General features: G+C 37.1%; 2 protein-coding genes across 2 annotated transcripts in view; one reads left to right on the top strand and one right to left on the bottom strand.

Moving 5' to 3' along the window:
- Positions 1-1,793: 1,793 nt before the first annotated feature.
- LOC110465641 (HAUS augmin-like complex subunit 3) lies at positions 1,794-16,029 on the bottom strand. Its single transcript, XM_021521600.1, has 14 exons — positions 15,834-16,029; positions 12,735-12,979; positions 11,746-11,859; positions 11,396-11,479; positions 10,932-11,043; positions 9,007-9,186; positions 8,446-8,591; positions 7,945-8,079; positions 6,719-6,902; positions 5,911-6,063; positions 4,701-4,797; positions 3,845-3,992; positions 3,529-3,706; positions 1,794-3,242 (listed from the first exon to the last, which is right to left on the bottom strand). Exons 2-14 carry the CDS (start codon positions 12,908-12,910, stop codon positions 3,114-3,116), a joined length of 1,836 nt encoding a protein of 611 aa, XP_021377275.1. The 5' UTR covers positions 12,911-12,979; positions 15,834-16,029; the 3' UTR covers positions 1,794-3,113.
- A 231-nt stretch (positions 16,030-16,260) lies between these two features.
- Positions 16,261-17,262, top strand: part of LOC110465643 — an 8,321-nt gene continuing 7,319 nt past the window's right edge. The window contains exon 1 of the mRNA XM_021521601.1: positions 16,261-16,356. Within this exon, the coding sequence (XP_021377276.1) occupies positions 16,345-16,356 (12 nt within the window). The 5' untranslated portion in view covers positions 16,261-16,344. The remainder of the gene's footprint in view (positions 16,357-17,262) is intronic.

Below are 17,262 nucleotides of genomic sequence, written 5' to 3'. Positions count from 1 at the left end.
TTAGTCCATTAAGTGGAACTCATATAGTTTTTAGCTGCCTAGCTGCATAAATGGGTACCAGCATTGGATTTAAAAGATCTTTACCATCCCGTGGCTAGTGAACAGGTTTAGGGGACCGAGTAACTGCCCCAGTGATTGTTGTGAATTGCACAAGATATGAGCCTTTGACATTCTTGTAATTTAATCGTCTCTCTGATTACCAATGATCCTGGGTCAAGTCCAAGTACAGGCCTCTCATATAGGTGTGGAAGGTTTTGAACATTGTAGACCAATACAATAGACATTTAGTGCGTGGTGATAGGGATTTTAAGTTAGTAATTCATACCAGGAGAGAATCGTTTCCTGTACTTGTATAGATGACACTACTGTTATTTACATTAAGGAGTTGTAGAATGATGTAATCATATGTGACGGCAAATGTCTATATCATTTTGTGTCTAATATTAAAATCATATTGTTTGTATATAGGAGAGAAACGATGGAGTATTGTTCTTACGTATAGGACACATGTGATTGTATATTTAGCATTGTAAATGTGTCATAAACAATGAACCACAGTAGCAAACATAATCTTGTTGTTTGAGTTATTCTTTATATTAGAATTTGGAAACTTATTCCCCCTGCATTCGACTACAACACAACAAATTGTACTACTTCGACTTCAAAATATTAAGAAACCTCTGAAATACCTTTTATAAGTAGTGCTTTAGATTTTGTTAATTAGTTGATGATGCTCATGAAGGGTACACAAAAACACAAGCATTGATAACATTGTAGGCAAGTCTATTCAGATTGAAATATAATGCAAATTATGTCAGTCCCTGAATCATCAACAAAGTAAATTAACATCTAATTCTGAAGTTGTAACGCTTTAAATTTCATGGTGAAAATATAAATTAAAATTTTACATACCGGTATATGAAATGCCAGTTTTTGTATACCTGTTCATAAGGCAAAACAAACCCATCCCCTGTTACAGAACATTCACCTGTCCATCCATCTGTCAACTGTTTGTTTAAAGGACTTCTTCTGAAGATCTAAAAGGCCTAGAGACATGATATTTATTTAGCAGCATCCAATGATGGAGCCCAACAAATTCTGCGAATGTAAATAACCTTTACCTACTTTCAAGGTCACAGGGGTCAAATATGTTAAAAAATTCAAACAACAATATTTAAAGGACCATAAGGACTAGAGTTATGATACATGGATATGTTATGAAGACCAGCAGAGCGAATCTTTTTCTTTATTACAGTAATGAGGTCAAAGTTCAACTTTGAAGTGCTAGCCGAGGTCAAAGATCAACATGGGGTTAAGAGCTTTAACAATCTTCTTCTCAAGTTCCATTGGGCCAAGGGTCATGATATTTGGCCAGTAGGTACCTGGGATAGATTGCTTAAGTTTCCTCATTAAAATGACCTTGACCAAGATTTAAGGTCACAGGGGTCATATATGTTAAAAACTTTAAACAACAATATCTTAAGAACCATTTGGTGTAGAGTCATGATACTTGGATGTTATGTAGACCAGCTGTGTATATCACTTTCTTATTACAGTAATGAGGTCAAAGGTCAACTTGAAGTGCTAGCCAGAGTCAAAGGGCAAGGTGGGTTAAAAGCTTTAAAATTAAAATTCTCAAGTTTCAAACAATCTCTCAAGAACTGTTTAACACTCAAGAACTGTTTAAGAGATGTTAAAATTTCTTGTATTCTAGTTACCAAATTTGGTCTGAAGTTACCTATATGTCAGTTTTATATAACAAAAAAAAAGAGGTGAGCCTTACAGGCCCTCTGGGCCTCTTGTTCATAAACATGGGGAACAATGGAGTTTTGCACGCCTTATTTGCTGATACCAATAAGAAGTGTTGACATTTGAATATGACATGACAAGATTGCTTACCAAAAGTTTGGTATTGAACAGGATAATTTGACCTTGTTCACATCGCAAGAAGTCCATGGGCTTAATCAGTCATGCTGGGAATTGTATCGGACAAAAGAACAAAACTTAAAAAGTAGCCCTTCATTTTCATCACCACTATATAACTACTTGTTAAATATCATGACTCTAAGCCTTATGGTTCTTAAGATAATGTTGTTTTAAAGAATTAAACATATCTAACCTGGTTTCCTAGAATGAAATGATTCTCCTAAAGTTGAGGACAGATTCTTACAGCTGAAATGGATCCCCATCCAAAATGATCATATGCTTACCTGTCAAAATAAAGTGTTGGTCTCGTGTTCATAGAATTGGTACATCAACGATGTGATTGAAAGTAAAACTTAAGATGCACTACAAGACTCTTTGGTTATTGTGGATTTAACAACGGGATTTAATCAGATTAAGCAATAGACAATAACCGTATAATTTTTTGTCATTGAATTTCCCGATAATCTAGACATTTATTGCAACCTTTTCATCAACTTCATAATAATTTCCATTTTTCAGGAATATCTAATCCTTACATAAATGGTTTATACATTACATAACATACATGTAATTATGAACAACTAATGATTAAATAAAAGTGAGTTTATCATTAACCTGGAAGGCCTAACAAGTGGAATAGCACATATACAATGATATTCTCAGAAACAATTAAACAGTTATACATATTAAATACAGTTGAATATCACAAAAAAATGTTTTTCAATCAAGAAAGTCTCAAATTGTTCATTCTTGTTTCAATTGTTTATCTAAATCAGTATCAGACATTTCTGTTGAATGCCTCGATGAACTGACCCAATGCTTTGCACCAATCCACTAATGTTACCATGATCTGAAGTCCTTGCATCCATGAAGTCTACTGTCGTATCTCCTTTCATCATCATGACAAGTTCAAAATACTTCATTTGGGAGTAAAAAGAAACGTGATTCAGATGTTGTTCATGGACAACACCACACAACAAGTTTGAAATTTGATGATCATGATTTCTATAAACTATGTTGACAGAACCATTTTGTCATTAATAATTGTGTTATCTTTACCCCTTGAAATGCTGGCTAACAAACATGGCAGCTACACCTCTGTGTCTACCTTAAAGGCACACTCTGTTTCATTGTTTACTTTTTAGAAATAACTGCACAATGTCATATCACTGTTGTGTTGATTTCCTTCAGTTCACTCTGTGTGCCTGGAGCTGAGATGAGAGTTCATCAAATAACTGTTTCAGATGGGCTGGGGTATTGAAGAAGTAAGAGAACATCTTTCTTTCTTTATGAAGCAGGGGGTCATTCCTCAGGGTCTGAAAAACACACCAGAAGTTACTAATACCACAGACAATAAGCAAGTGAAATTTATTTGACATATTTAAAAGCACATTGCTGTCTACTTTCATTTAGTGTTTCAAAACATTTTAACTTGTCAGACTTGGGACAAAAAGTGATTTTTTGAGAACTTGGTAAACATCTACCTGCCCAAAAATTTAACTATTAGACTTTTCTATTAAATACATAACAATCCAACAGTAAAACAAAGAACTTCAAGACTCCTGATATTTACCAGTAAGCCATTTTGGATTGTCAACCTACCTGTTTCTTGCTCTCTAATTCCTTGACCACATCTTTGATGGACTGTTCTAGTTTCTTGATCAGGTTTTCCAGGGTAGTCATAGAGTCCAGCAGTTGTCTAGGGGTCAGTGTTGGCTGACCGCTAGTTGTACTAGAGCCGGCATACACAAGGTCAAGACAGGTCGTAAGGTTGCTCTCCCTGTTAAAATAACATTTTTATTCAAATTGTTTTCATAATCTCTATCAAGAAATAGACTTCCCTAAAACAGAAATAGATACCAAACCAGCTATTACATGAGTTATGCGACTGGTATATTGTAGACAATGTAACACTTACAGTAGGTTAAGCCTGCTGTCATGTCGAACGGCTGTAGATATGAGTGTGTGCTGAGCTGCATCACTTTCAGACTTCAGCTGACGTGCACCTTCTACCAGACCATTGAAGGTGAGGAACAGCTGATCAGCTCCTTTACCACCCCTGTCACCTGGAAATGAACCGGTAGGACTTAATCACCAGGTCAACATAAGTGGAACAGTTCTGATACTATCACCCCTCTCACCTGAGAATGGACAGATCCGACTTAATCACCAGGTCAACATAAGTGGAACAGATCTGATACTATCACCCCTCTCACCTGAGAATGGACAGATCCGACTTAATCACCAGGTCAACCAGTTTATTATCAGTATTTCCCAAGAATCACAGTTCAGTTGTAGGTTCCACTTATTACAACTGAAGTACTTTGCTATTAACCACGTCAAACTACAACCTCAAGTTTGAAAGAACAATGTCATACACATCAGTATGACGTTTTAATAAAAAGTTACCAAAAAGTGCATTTACTGTTTACATGCCTCAATCCAACTGATGATCGATCAATCTTGCATAGACCTAAGAGCTGGATAGAACAATGCCAAAATCCTTCTGGGCTCTTCTGTCTATCAGGATGTGTTTCTAACATCATGATTTATTACAAAGATATTCTGCCTTGACCAAGATAACTGTAAAAGCATATATTATCATAACAAGTATTATGACTTTCTGTTGGCTTAGCATGAACAATTTCAAAGTTGAGAAACAATTTATGCAATGCTTTTAGAAACCTATTGAGAAATACAAAGTATGTCATAAAGTGAGGGCAATCGTATCAGAGTCCAATATTTCATTTCCAGCACTATTCCCTGATAGTTACCCAACAGGTGGTGGAGCCGTGTTGTAAACTTGTCCCTGGAGTCCACAGTCCCTCGCTGGTATTTTGCAACACTCAGGGTTGGTTCATCCATCATTGACTGTGAGACAACAAACAAGCTTCATGAATAAAATTATCCTGATGATGGTAATATAATTATATATTTTTAGAAGTGAGATATAGGATTCATGGACTTGATTATCTTTTAAGATGTTTCATCGATATCTTTCTGTAAGTGAAAGATATACATCTGACCATTGACCAATACTACTATTCACAATTATGAGTGCTTGCATTACATTGCCCTGAAATCATAATCCAAATGAATTATATGAAACTAAAATGTATTCTTCACATCTGTTAAAGACTTTTTTTAAAAGCATCTGATTTATATTGTGTGAGACTTCTGTCTCACTCTACAATGAAATAAGTGCAAGCTGTATGCTTTGATGTCAGAAAATGGTATTGAAGGCATCAGAAAACTATCAGTAGTTACAGTATGAGGTGATGATTGAGATTTATTGTCCAAGACTCTTCTGGTGTCTAATGTTGTCATGGACAAATGAAGTCATGGAATATTACACATCACAGTACAATACCAAGGTTGGGGGACATTTTTTCAGATACAGTATTTTTAAACATACTTTTTGGAGTACTTTACAAACGTAATAACCAGAGCATGTAATTGTTTCCATTTGAATACCATGTTTCACTCATCTGGCAGTGTATCATGGACTTGTGATATTAACATAAGATAATATTCATTCAGTCAATAACAACTTTAAGTATGATTCATAAAGTTGTTTTGTTAGACATGTCGTTGCAAGCCTATTATTTGACACAGCATGCTTTTATAGATTCAGTTCCAACCAGTCAATTGTTATCACAAATACATGGTTTATACTATAAATATTTCTGACCATTCCTAGCTTACTTACCATTCGACTAGACCATGACTGTAGTTGTGTCTGTAGCTGCTGTTGGATGGTTTATACTATAAATATTTCTGACAATTCCTAGCTTACTTACCATTTGACTAGACCATGACTGTAGTTGTGTCTGTAGCTGCTGTTGGATGGTTTATACTATAGATATTTCTGACCATTCCTAGCTTATACTTACCATTCGACTAGACCATGACTGTAGTTGTGTCTGTGGCTGCTGTTGGATGGTTTATACTATAGATATTTCTGACCATTCCTAGCTTACTTACCATTCGACTAGACCATGACTGTAGTTGTGTCTGTAGCTGCTGTTGGATGGCTGTCAGCAGGCGATGTGTGTCACGGTGACCTTGAGTCTCCACCTCAAATGCCATCGTTAAGAACTCATTCCTTGACCGCTGTTTCACCAGCTCACTAATCACCTGAGAAGTTTGTCACATAACAAGCAATATTAATATAACAATGTCTTTTATCCTGAGGAACATATTAATAGAGGTTGGAATGTTTTGAATGAATATCTTGGTGGTTCAGTGTTATATCATTGGGCCAGAAATGTACATGTTATGTTTAACTTTAGGCACTCAAAAGAAATGGTAGGTAATTAAAAGATCATGTTCTTATTCTATGAGAGTATTCCTACATATTTACAATGTTATATAGAGTCAGTGTAACAGACTCTATTTATGATGGTCTGAATTAGCAACAAAAAAATGCTAGGCAATCTCTAATAAGGTAAACCGGAGAACAAAAATCCTTTTTTTTTCATTTGCCTCTGACAGTTTATTTTTTACTTTAACATAATTTCTCCCTCATTTAGTTGCAGTTTCCTGATCCTGGTTGGCCACAAAGTAGTCCTGCCAACTAAACTTGAGGTTGTTACCGCCAGCTAGTTACATTTACATGATCCTGATTCTACACAAAACAGGCCTGTCGACTCAGTTTGAGGTGGTAGCTAAGTCACGGCTGAGCCATGTCCTGTACACTTACCTGGTCCTGATTCTACACAAAACAGGCCTGCTGATCACTCGGTTTGAGGTGGTAGCTAAGTCACGGCTGAGCCATGTCCTGTACACTTACCTGGTCCTGGTTGGACACAAAGTAGTCCTGTCGACTCAGTTTAAGGTTGTAGTCACCAGTCAGTATCCTGGCCACCTGGGAGGATGTACTCTCCATGATAAGGGACGGGATGTCAGTCTCTCGGAGCTTGTAAAGGTCACGATCAACCTGACTCACACTCTCTCGTCTCTCTTGACATTGCTTACTGAAGTGGAAACAGCAAAACAAATCATTAATTTTACAGTAAACTGACATGCCATGGTCATCCAAATGTGTCAATAATAATACCCCCAGTAATTTGTATACTATAACCCTCAGTAAACAGCTTCATGACCATGATATAAAAAAGAGTTCTGACTTCAATGCAATGCTGTCTAGGCCTTGTAAACAAATACAGGGGTCTACCCATATTTCTGGCAATCTTAGCTAAGTTCGATATAATGAATTCCATTACATTAAAGGGGCTGGTCGGGGAAAACATTACAAATAAATGGGTCTAAATGCGTTCTCTGGCCTTCCAAACGTTATACCACGGCAATGTGATGGTCAAGTTCTGCTTGCAATGTCCAGTTTTGACCACTGAAATATCGGGGAAGCACCGCATAAATTTAGCGCAGAACTATTTATATATGTCATGTGGTTGTTTCGAAAGTGAGGCAGTGAAGATAACAACAATAGCTTGCCGTCATGTGCCATGTCGGACTCAACTAGCGGACAAGACAGCAATACTATACATAAATAATTGTTTTCAAAGGTCATGTATGATGCAAGTGTAGTATTCCTACCTATATGTTGTTGTTATATATAACGGTATTGATACCTCGTGCCTGTCATGACTTTTGCATGCATCATTTTCTTTCGCCGCGATGTTTACATTTGGCCTTGTTGATGACGCGCGTGTGGTAAAATTACATCACTGATCTGGGTCAATTGAGAGTTTTAGACTGTCAGGTGACGATTTAGGATTTCTTAAATATAATTATAATTTTTACTCTTAGGGAGTGAATTTCAGCAAAATTTGAATCGGTATATTTCATAAGAAGGTATTTTAAACATGTGTATGCCATTTTAGCAAATATGACATTTTTTTACCCGACCAGCCCCATAATACAAACTTGATTTTTTTTATTCCAAGAGATGAAATATGAGCACAGCATTATGATTAGGTATTCTTATCTGAACACATACAAACACTCCCAAAGCCTTCACAATTACCATACATTGAATCTCAAGAGATTTTTCCTTACTTAATATCATGAATGTTGGTTCCAAACTGTCCTGCTTGAATGGAATGTAGCAAATTCTCTGCACATTTCAGACACTGACTTGCAATTCTGTTCTTCATCAGGGCATCAATTCTTTTGGACTCGCTCTTGGGATATCTAATAATTATAAGTTTTTCTTATCAAATCAGATAAATTTTGATCAATTTGTGTATCCTGTAAAATAATAAATCAACCAGAACCTGAAGTTTCACTACTTCAAGCAAGTGTTTTTAGCACAATGAATATTGCATTTATGATGTGTAATATCAAAAACTGTGCTTATTGAAACAGACACTGTTACATACTCCCTCTAACCCCACAATAACAAGTTACAGCCAGATCAGCCAAGTTAAATTTATGTTACAAACGTTACCCAGCAATCAGCTACCACAGCAGCCATTTTATATCCTTAACTACTGATGTGTTATAACTATGTGACTAACGCCTTGGTTACTGCATTTCTGAAAAGCTTCAGCAACTTACAGGTCCTGTATCCGTGCCAGCTCCTTACACTCGCTGAGGTTGACTTCTTGTCGTTCTCCACGGATCAACAGACTGTCAGGGTCACTGATCTCCAAGATCTGGTACCTTGACACTTCTTCCTCTTCACCAGCTATCTCAGATATACCCTAAAAATACATCACACTTGGGCACATTAATCTAACACCTCAAGTGACAGTTCTTGTTCAAGACCACACTTAATAGACAGAGGCATCAGCAAACAAGTAGCAAGTACTCTTTTTTTTGTCTTGTAATACTTGGTAAGAAATTATACCACTTATCAACATAGTGAAAGCCTTACTAATAATCTGCCCATACCATGTCTAAGTGTTTTATATATATCTTGTAACCTCAGATATAGACTGTCTCATTTTCTTAAATATATCCTGTATAGGAGCAAATACCTTCTGATATAAACTACTAAGGTAAGCTACTATATACAAGAGAATATCAAGTGTTATTATTTCACATGTGATCTGCATATCAAAATACAGGTCTTTGAATCTGGGGATTGAAATCTCTTAGAATCTGACCTCTGTATACCTCAAAGAACCGCTTTTTGGTGAAAGTTGTTAGTTCCTGTGAGAACTTCTCCTCTACCTCCGCATATTCATCGAGGGAAAGCTGGGACAGGAAGTTGGGCGCGTTATTCTTTCCATCACACTTGTACAGATTGTGGAGCTCCTCGACAGACCGCACCAAATTCTCCAAGTTGGCATTCATCTGTATAATATCCACACATCATCTCAATAATAGTTGAAATTTTTCAAGATGCTGGACATAAACGACATTGACCATCTATTCATCATGTGAACAACACCAAGTCATTTACCAGGCACATTGTATTTTTGACTATCCAACAATCAACAGTAACATTTGGTATAATTCTACGTATATCTGTCCCGAGCTATTGGGATACATTCTTTGGTAAAATTTTCACCTTTTCCACACTCCATAATGCGGACGGATTTGTCATCACAGCAAATATTAGTAAAGAATGTGAAGGTTGAAATCAACTCTGGGTGAAGATGGATTTGACTGGTGAGGGCAAAACTTACGAAGTACAGTACACAGTATTACTATACACTAAATAGACAAATAATTTTTCAATATTTAGTAATCTGTAACAAGAGGCACAGAAGGCCTGTATCACTCACCTGAATATGTTTAAAATAATTGGTATGAAGTTAAGATATAGCACTCCACGGTAGGTGCTGTAAGTACAAATGAAATTTCAGAAAAATCCATCCAGTACTTGAAATATAGCGAGAACAAACTTCAAACAGAGCCCAACCCTATGCCCCTAGCGAGGTCATACCCACCAATTATACAAAATTGAGTCCCCTTGACCTAAGGATGCTCCAGACTAAATAAGGATAAAATCTCTTAATCCTGATGGTCGAAGAGGATTTTAAAGGTTTTACCTCTATTTCTCCTATTGGGCCCCGCCTCTCTGGCTCCAGAGGGGCCACACTCGCTGTTTATACGAAATCGAGTCCCTTTTGCCTAAGGATGCTCCAGACTAAATTAGGATAATATCCCTTAATCCCTAAAAGAAGGATTTTAAAGGTTTTACCTATATTTCCCTTTTGGGCCTCGCCCCTCAGGCTCTTGAGGGGCCAGACCCCCGGTTTATACAAAATTGGTTCCTCTTTACCCAAGGATGCTCCACACCAAATATATAGACCAAATTATCCTTTCATTCCTATAGAAGAAGAAGGATTTTAAAGAATAATTTGCTATGTTTCCCCTATTGGGCCCCGCTTCTCAGGCCCCTGGGGGGCCAGACCCACGGTTGATACAAAATTGGTTCCCCTTCATCCAAAGATGCTTCAGACCAAATATGAAACAAATCCTTTCATTCTTAAAGAAGAAGAAGGATTTAAAAGAAAAATTTGCTATGTTTCCCATATAAGGCCCTGCCCTTCATGCCCCTGGGGGGCCAGACCCATGGTTTATACAAAATTGGTTGCCCTTCACCCAAGGATGCTTCAGACCAAATATGGAACAAATCCTTTCATTCCTACAGAAGAAGGATTTTAAAGAATTTGCTATATTTCCCCTATTGGGCCCCGCCCATCAGCCCTCAGGGGGGCCAGACCCACTATTATACAACATTTGTTCCCCTTTTTCCAAGGATGCTTCAGACCAAATATGGACAAAATCCTTTCATTCCTACAGAAGAAGAAGGATTTTAAAGAATTTGTAATATTTCCCCTATTGGGCCCCGCCCCTCAGCCCCCAGGGGGCCAGACCCACTATTTATTAAAAAAAAATTCCCTTTCCCCAAGGATTCTTCTGACCAAATTTGGTCAATATCTGCTCAGTCGTTCATGGCTAGCAGCGTTTTAAAGGAAAAGTTGACGGGCGGACGGACGACGGACACTGCAGTATGGCATAAGCTCACCATGGTCCTTCGGACCAGGTGAGTTAAAAACATTTATGTATATATATATATATGACATTACCTGTGTATTATCTGTTCGGCACTGTTCCTTGTGGTGTTTGAACTGTGATTTGACCTTGACCTCTGTACTCCTGACCTTGGACAGTCGATGACTAAGACTTGTCTGATGTAAACTGATCAAAACAGTTAACTCTTTTTATTAAATTATCACATCATCAATCATTTAACTATAGCAGGTTAAATCCAGAAATTCATTTTACAGGAACTGCTTATGGCAAAGTAAGTGATAGTAATCAAGATTAATTTAAATTAACTTCCATTCCTCCCATACTTACATTTAGAATTATCATTAGCACTTTTAATTTACTCTTTAATACCAGCAACTTAGACAAATCTTAAACAAATCATTTTCCTAATTTTAATAACTATTTTGACAAACTAGTTCAATAACAAAATAAGATAATTTTCAAAATAACTGTACAGTTCTCATATGCAGTTGATCTAAACCTTTCATACAGATCTCACCTAAGTTTATTCCTCTTCTGAATGAGAACTTGCTTTCTCTTCTTCTTTACCTCAAGATCGTGTTCAGCTTGACTTATAACTTTCCTACAGGCAACAAAGGTTTGAAATACAGTCTCATAACATTTTCATACCTTTATCAGGATACATGTCTTCAATATTTTTACCCAAAAAGTCCATACTTTAAGTAAGGATTCAAATACAGTGTACTAGAATATGTTCTCTTAACACAGGATCAACTGCAGTTAATAACTTATAAAGGTACATGCCATTCAGTAATGGTTTAGTTTGACGTGTCTACTGCCTTATCTAGGTACACGTATTGTATGTGTTCCACATGTCTAACAACTGACCTCAGCTGATCGTCCGTGAGATCCTCCTCCTCCCCGACTGTGACAGATCGTAAAGCCTCCTCTAATTGACTCCCCTGTAAAACACCCTCCTCAGAATCTCTCAGTTTTTCATACCTGTGTATAAAGAGTTTTAAAATATCAATATTTGTGATATACAAACCGGTACTAGCCTAATTAAACATTAGTTCCTGAATGGGAAATAATATTTTATTTATATAAAATAAAAATCTTTCAAAAATGTAAGGTCCTTGCAATTTTGTAGCTTCAGTTTGATATGGAGATTGTGTCAAAGCAAATGTTTATTGAAGAAACACTACAATTTTGTTCTCATTGTCTTCACCCTATTACAGCCACTAATATAAGGGAGTGACTTCTAGTAAGTGTATTTTCATCATTCATACTGAACACCTGGCAAGTCTCGAGAAAATCTAGCTTCGCAATCCTGGCACAAATTTATACTGAAGGATTTGAAATTCAATAAATCAATATGAAGATGTCCTTTGTGTCATGATCTACATTATGTATATAAACTCAAATGTTAATATTTTTCTATTTCGGTTTTTGACAGTTGAAGAAATCATATGTCCCATCAGAAATATTTGATGATACTTAAGAGTAAATATACATGAAAAAGACTTTTAATGTTGGTATCGTATACCATGTACACCATGTGAGATTAATAGAATCTTTCATCCCCTTGGGGGTGAATGATTCTTTTTCTCTTACCCTGTTCTCCAATATGCATTGTGTATCATATATACACAATGTAATGTTAACGTTACAGGCTAAATTCAGGGTTGACGTGACGTTATTATATTGTTGAAGTGGCGTCATACCATTGTTATGAATAGGGGAATCCCCCGTCTCAACCCTAGGGTGAGACAAGGAAATCTCACACCAGTAAAAGTCAGATACACCTGGCTGTCCAGGGTAAGAGAAATATATATCCCTAAGCAAGACCTCATTTCTAAGCAGTGGATCTAACTTACTCCTGTATGTCTTTAGGATGGAGTATGTTGGTAGTGCCGACATTATTACAGAACCAGTCGAGGAAGGAGACCACCCCGTCCCCCTCAAACATCCATTCAAAGCTTTGGGGATCCAGGCTCTCAGCTTTGGGATAGCCAAGCTGGACTAGCGTGTCAACAAACTGGCGTCCACTCATGATTACCTCCTAAAGATCTTGAGCACTTCCTTAAGATTTGCAATCAATCCACCTCCTTGTCAAGGGTTTCTGGAATAAAAAGGTAGACCATGAATAACTTTTTATAAGGAGTAGTGCTGACTGTAATACTAATATTAATACCCCGCCTCCTCTGTCCCGGCTGGGTATTAAATTGATCCCATGCCTTGTCATATAGCAAGCCTGGTGTGAATCACAATGGGACAATTTTAGAATTAATTGACAGCACATTGGTACGCATCCATAAATAGGTTTGTAATATGAACTATTTCTGTTGATCTCCTACATTACTTTTAAAACTCTGCCTCAAATGGCTTTAAATTATCAAGTTAATGAAGCAAGGGCAATCAAAATCTGAATATACTGCCATGTAGTAATACTATATTTGGTCATGCAGGCCATATATAGAAACGGGTAATTATAAGGATAACATCACGCGTGATCTGTCATGGCGGTCGTTTCCAAATTCTTTTTGCGGACTTGGCTAATGTTGACAGATGAGAGTAGCACTACAGGGAGAAACATCCAGAGAAGTAACCGCTGACTCCGGGGTACCACAAGGGACAGTGCTCGGGCCACTATTATTCCTGTGCCATATAAATGACCTACCAGAAATTGTAACCTCTAGCATACATCTGTTTGCCGACAACTGTTTGATATACAGACAAATAAACCAATACAGTGACCACCAACTACTACAGGACGACCTAAACAACCTGGAAAAATGGGCTAACCTATGGGGAACGAAATTCAACACCAAAAAATGCTACGGAATGAACATCAAAGAAAAAAGTCACAGATTCTACACTCTAAATGGACATACCTTGGAACAAGTGAAAAATAATCCATGGCTACCTTGGACTAACAATTTCAGACGACCTCAAATGGAACACCCACATACTAAAAATAGCAAGGAATATCAGTTTGACCCTTGGCTTTCTCAAAAGAAACCTAAAACATTGCCCATCATCTTGCAAGAAAACAGCATATATATCCCTTGTACAATCCATCCTTGAATACGGCGCCATTATTTGGGACCCATATACCAAAAATGAAACTGATAAACTGGAAAGAATACAGCCAGATTCATTTCAAATGACAAGTCCAGGGAAGATGGATGTATCGCAAGAATGCTGGAGAAACTCGAACTACCAACACTCCAGGTCAGGCGAGCACAACAGAGGGTCACATTTATGTATAAGGTGGTTGAGGGGTTGATACCAGCTATACCTCCAGCTGATCATCTAACAAAAAAGAGACCAAAAAGGAACATCAAGGCCAGAAACTTTTCGGACTATATATCCAACAAGAGATCCCAGAGTGATCTTGGCGCCCACCTTTGCACCATCTTCATTAGTTCTTTGTCAGTTCGATCTTTTCTCTTCTTTCCTCTAAACTGTTTGATCGAGTCATGTTAACAGTAAATGCACCTTGAGGTAACTTTTGATCTAAACTTAATACTGATGTGTATGAAAGCCAACCTTCAAAGTGAGTTTGTCATTTCGCATATTTACTAGTACAGTACTTAATGTGAAAGAAATAGAATCGATCATTGCAATATGAGAAAGATCTGTTTATTTCTTCTTTTAATCCATTTTGTTTTTATGATCAGTCTCAGAATATAACATACACAACGAGGGATCAAGGGGAACCTACATTTAAAATTTGAGAAAGATCCCTCCCGTACTTCCTGAGAAATAGCAATAACAAACTTTCACTATCAAAATCCAAGATGGCTGCCTGTCGGCCATGATGTTTATCCTATCAGTCTCTAAAATTGACCTGCACAGCTAGGACCAAGGGGAACCTACATATAAAATTTTGAATAGCCCACCATCTGGTAGAAACATCGGTAATAAATACCTCTAAATCCTATACAGTATCAAAGTACAGCTGTGATCAATACAAGAACTCTAAATCTTATACAGTACCAAAGTACAGCTGTGATCAATACAAGAACTCATTTTTTGTACTCGCAGTCAGAGAGTGGAACCATCTGGAAGAGTACTTGTGCCCCTAACTTTGGAGGCCTTTAAGATTGCTATAGCGCAACACAACTCTCTAACTGAAGTGCTCTCTCTCTCCCGTTGTATAAAAACCGGAACCGGTTACTACAGCGTAAAGATAGATACATAATGTTGATAAAGACTTTTTTTTATTAGTAATGATTTGTAATGTCCAACAATTATGTAGTATTTTGATAACATTATCTCATATGAAGCCAAAATTATATGTAATTTTACACAAGTTACAGACTTTTGATTTTGTTCCATTAGATGACATTGGAAGACGCTAAGTAGTTCTGACTATGCAATATATCAAAAATGTCTCGTCATGATCAGAAGCTACGTAATCGTATATACGGACAACTTTTAACGGCCTTGTGTTGAAGCCACGCCACACTAGATTTCCTGTGAGTTGATGTTGTTTTTCGCCCTTCAAAGTATTCCAGTAAATGTAAATATCGCAGCTATGCTGACTGCCGACATGTTCAGAGTTGAAGTTTGTTAAAGTGTATTATTTTAAACAATACTGTCGATTTGTTTTTTCCAAAATCTCCCTTACAGTGCATAGTGCATTATTCTTTAAACATGAAATCAAAAGTTCTTTATATCGATCATCATCCTTTTCCATATAATGTACACATACTTATCCTTTACTTAGTTACTGAGAAGTTATCACATTTATAAACACTCTGCCTATTCGAGTATTTTTAGTGCGCATGCAGATAACTTAATTTTAAGCGACAAAGGTATATGATCAACAATACTTTGAAATAGACACTTGATTATGTAACAAATGTCATCATTCTAATAATTGTCTTGTCATTGGGAGGGGTAACGCAGTGGGTAACTACAGTTACTGTAACAGTGTATATCTCGCTCTCCACTCCGGTAAAATTTACCTGTCATGATTCAACGGGACCGTTGTATAGCTCCCGAGTACGTGGAATAATTGCTGCAAAGATTAAATGTTACGATATTTGACTCAAACATGCTGGCAATATGAAAGTTTTAAGAAAAGTTATGAGCTCTGCAAAATCTTGCATTTGATGCTCCCGCGGCAGTCACGTTTACCAATTTTGATTGGTCACAATAAAAACGAAACGAAACATTGAACATAGTGTGAACTATGCTTTCGAAATAAATATTTTATATATATGTTTTTATTTCGACGATTATGTTATCTCCAGGTCTATTTTAATTTCAACACTAATCTTTAAAGGGACCCGCTTTAAAGTTTGAACGTTTCCAAATTGACATAATCCGGAATATAGTGTACCCGATTGAACTCTAAAATTGTTTTGTAGAAATCACTTCCGTTCATTTGAAAATGGGTCAAAATGAAAAAGGCGGCATAATCAAACAGGGCAAAAGAAGTGCAACTCTTTGAGTAATCGACCTTATGTCTTAAGAATGGGAAAACCGGTAAACTGATCATGTCATTTTGTCTGTTTTGAAATACGAATATCAGTAAATTGTCCTCAAAAGTAGGAGACGTGCATGGTCAACATACGAAAATGAAAGAAATGTCAACAAATGTCGGAAATCTTACACAAAAAGTCATGACAATGCGTTTGCTACTGCAATTGACGGCAATCGATCACTGGCTAATTTTCTTTTTTATGTTCAAGGCTCATTTATCGTCAGTATTATGAAAGCATATCGTTCAATAACTCGTTTTCGGAGTTCACAGGTTCGCCAGATCGTCCTCCCCCCTCCCACGCCGCAGGTGCACAAATAAAACACCTACAAATTACTGTAGCGCCAGCACCTTTGTAAACAGAGTAAGACTAACACTATATTACGCCGGGTCATGTCATATCAACTTGGTAACACACTCGTACTTTACACATTTAGTAAAGTTTACTAAAATATATTAAAAAAAATCTTGTCGTCAGAAGCTACGTTATCGCAGCTATGTATACTGAAGTGCTTTTTGCCTTATTCTACTTTTCACAAAGCAAATACTACATTAACCCAAAATATATGATATCATATGATCTGTAGCTCGAATGAACTGTTCCTTTTATCTTTTGATGGGGTAAAACTCTGTTAGGTTTAAGGTAAACTAGTGTAACAGGAGAGGGAAAATGCACGGCCAGATTGGGGTTCGAATCCAGGACCTTCCGAACTGTTTGACGGACGCTCTACCAATTGAGCTGTCTGGTTGCCAACGATCGACCCAGTCCAGTTCCGTTACATTCCTCCCTCTAAGTCTTTGCCCCCGAAGACACAACTGTTTACAACCCAGGTTCGGGTATATACCAGATGCTTGAAACAAGGGTTGTCACAGGCTGCTGCACCACTGTAACAGGACAGGAAAAATGCAAG

This window comes from Mizuhopecten yessoensis, unplaced genomic scaffold (assembly GCF_002113885.1).
Source record: "Mizuhopecten yessoensis strain PY_sf001 unplaced genomic scaffold, ASM211388v2 scaffold11095, whole genome shotgun sequence".
NCBI classification, from domain to species: Eukaryota; Metazoa; Mollusca; class Bivalvia; order Pectinida; family Pectinidae; genus Mizuhopecten; species Mizuhopecten yessoensis.
Note: the sequence above shows the minus strand (reverse complement) of the source record. Positions and strands in the feature narration are given on the sequence as shown.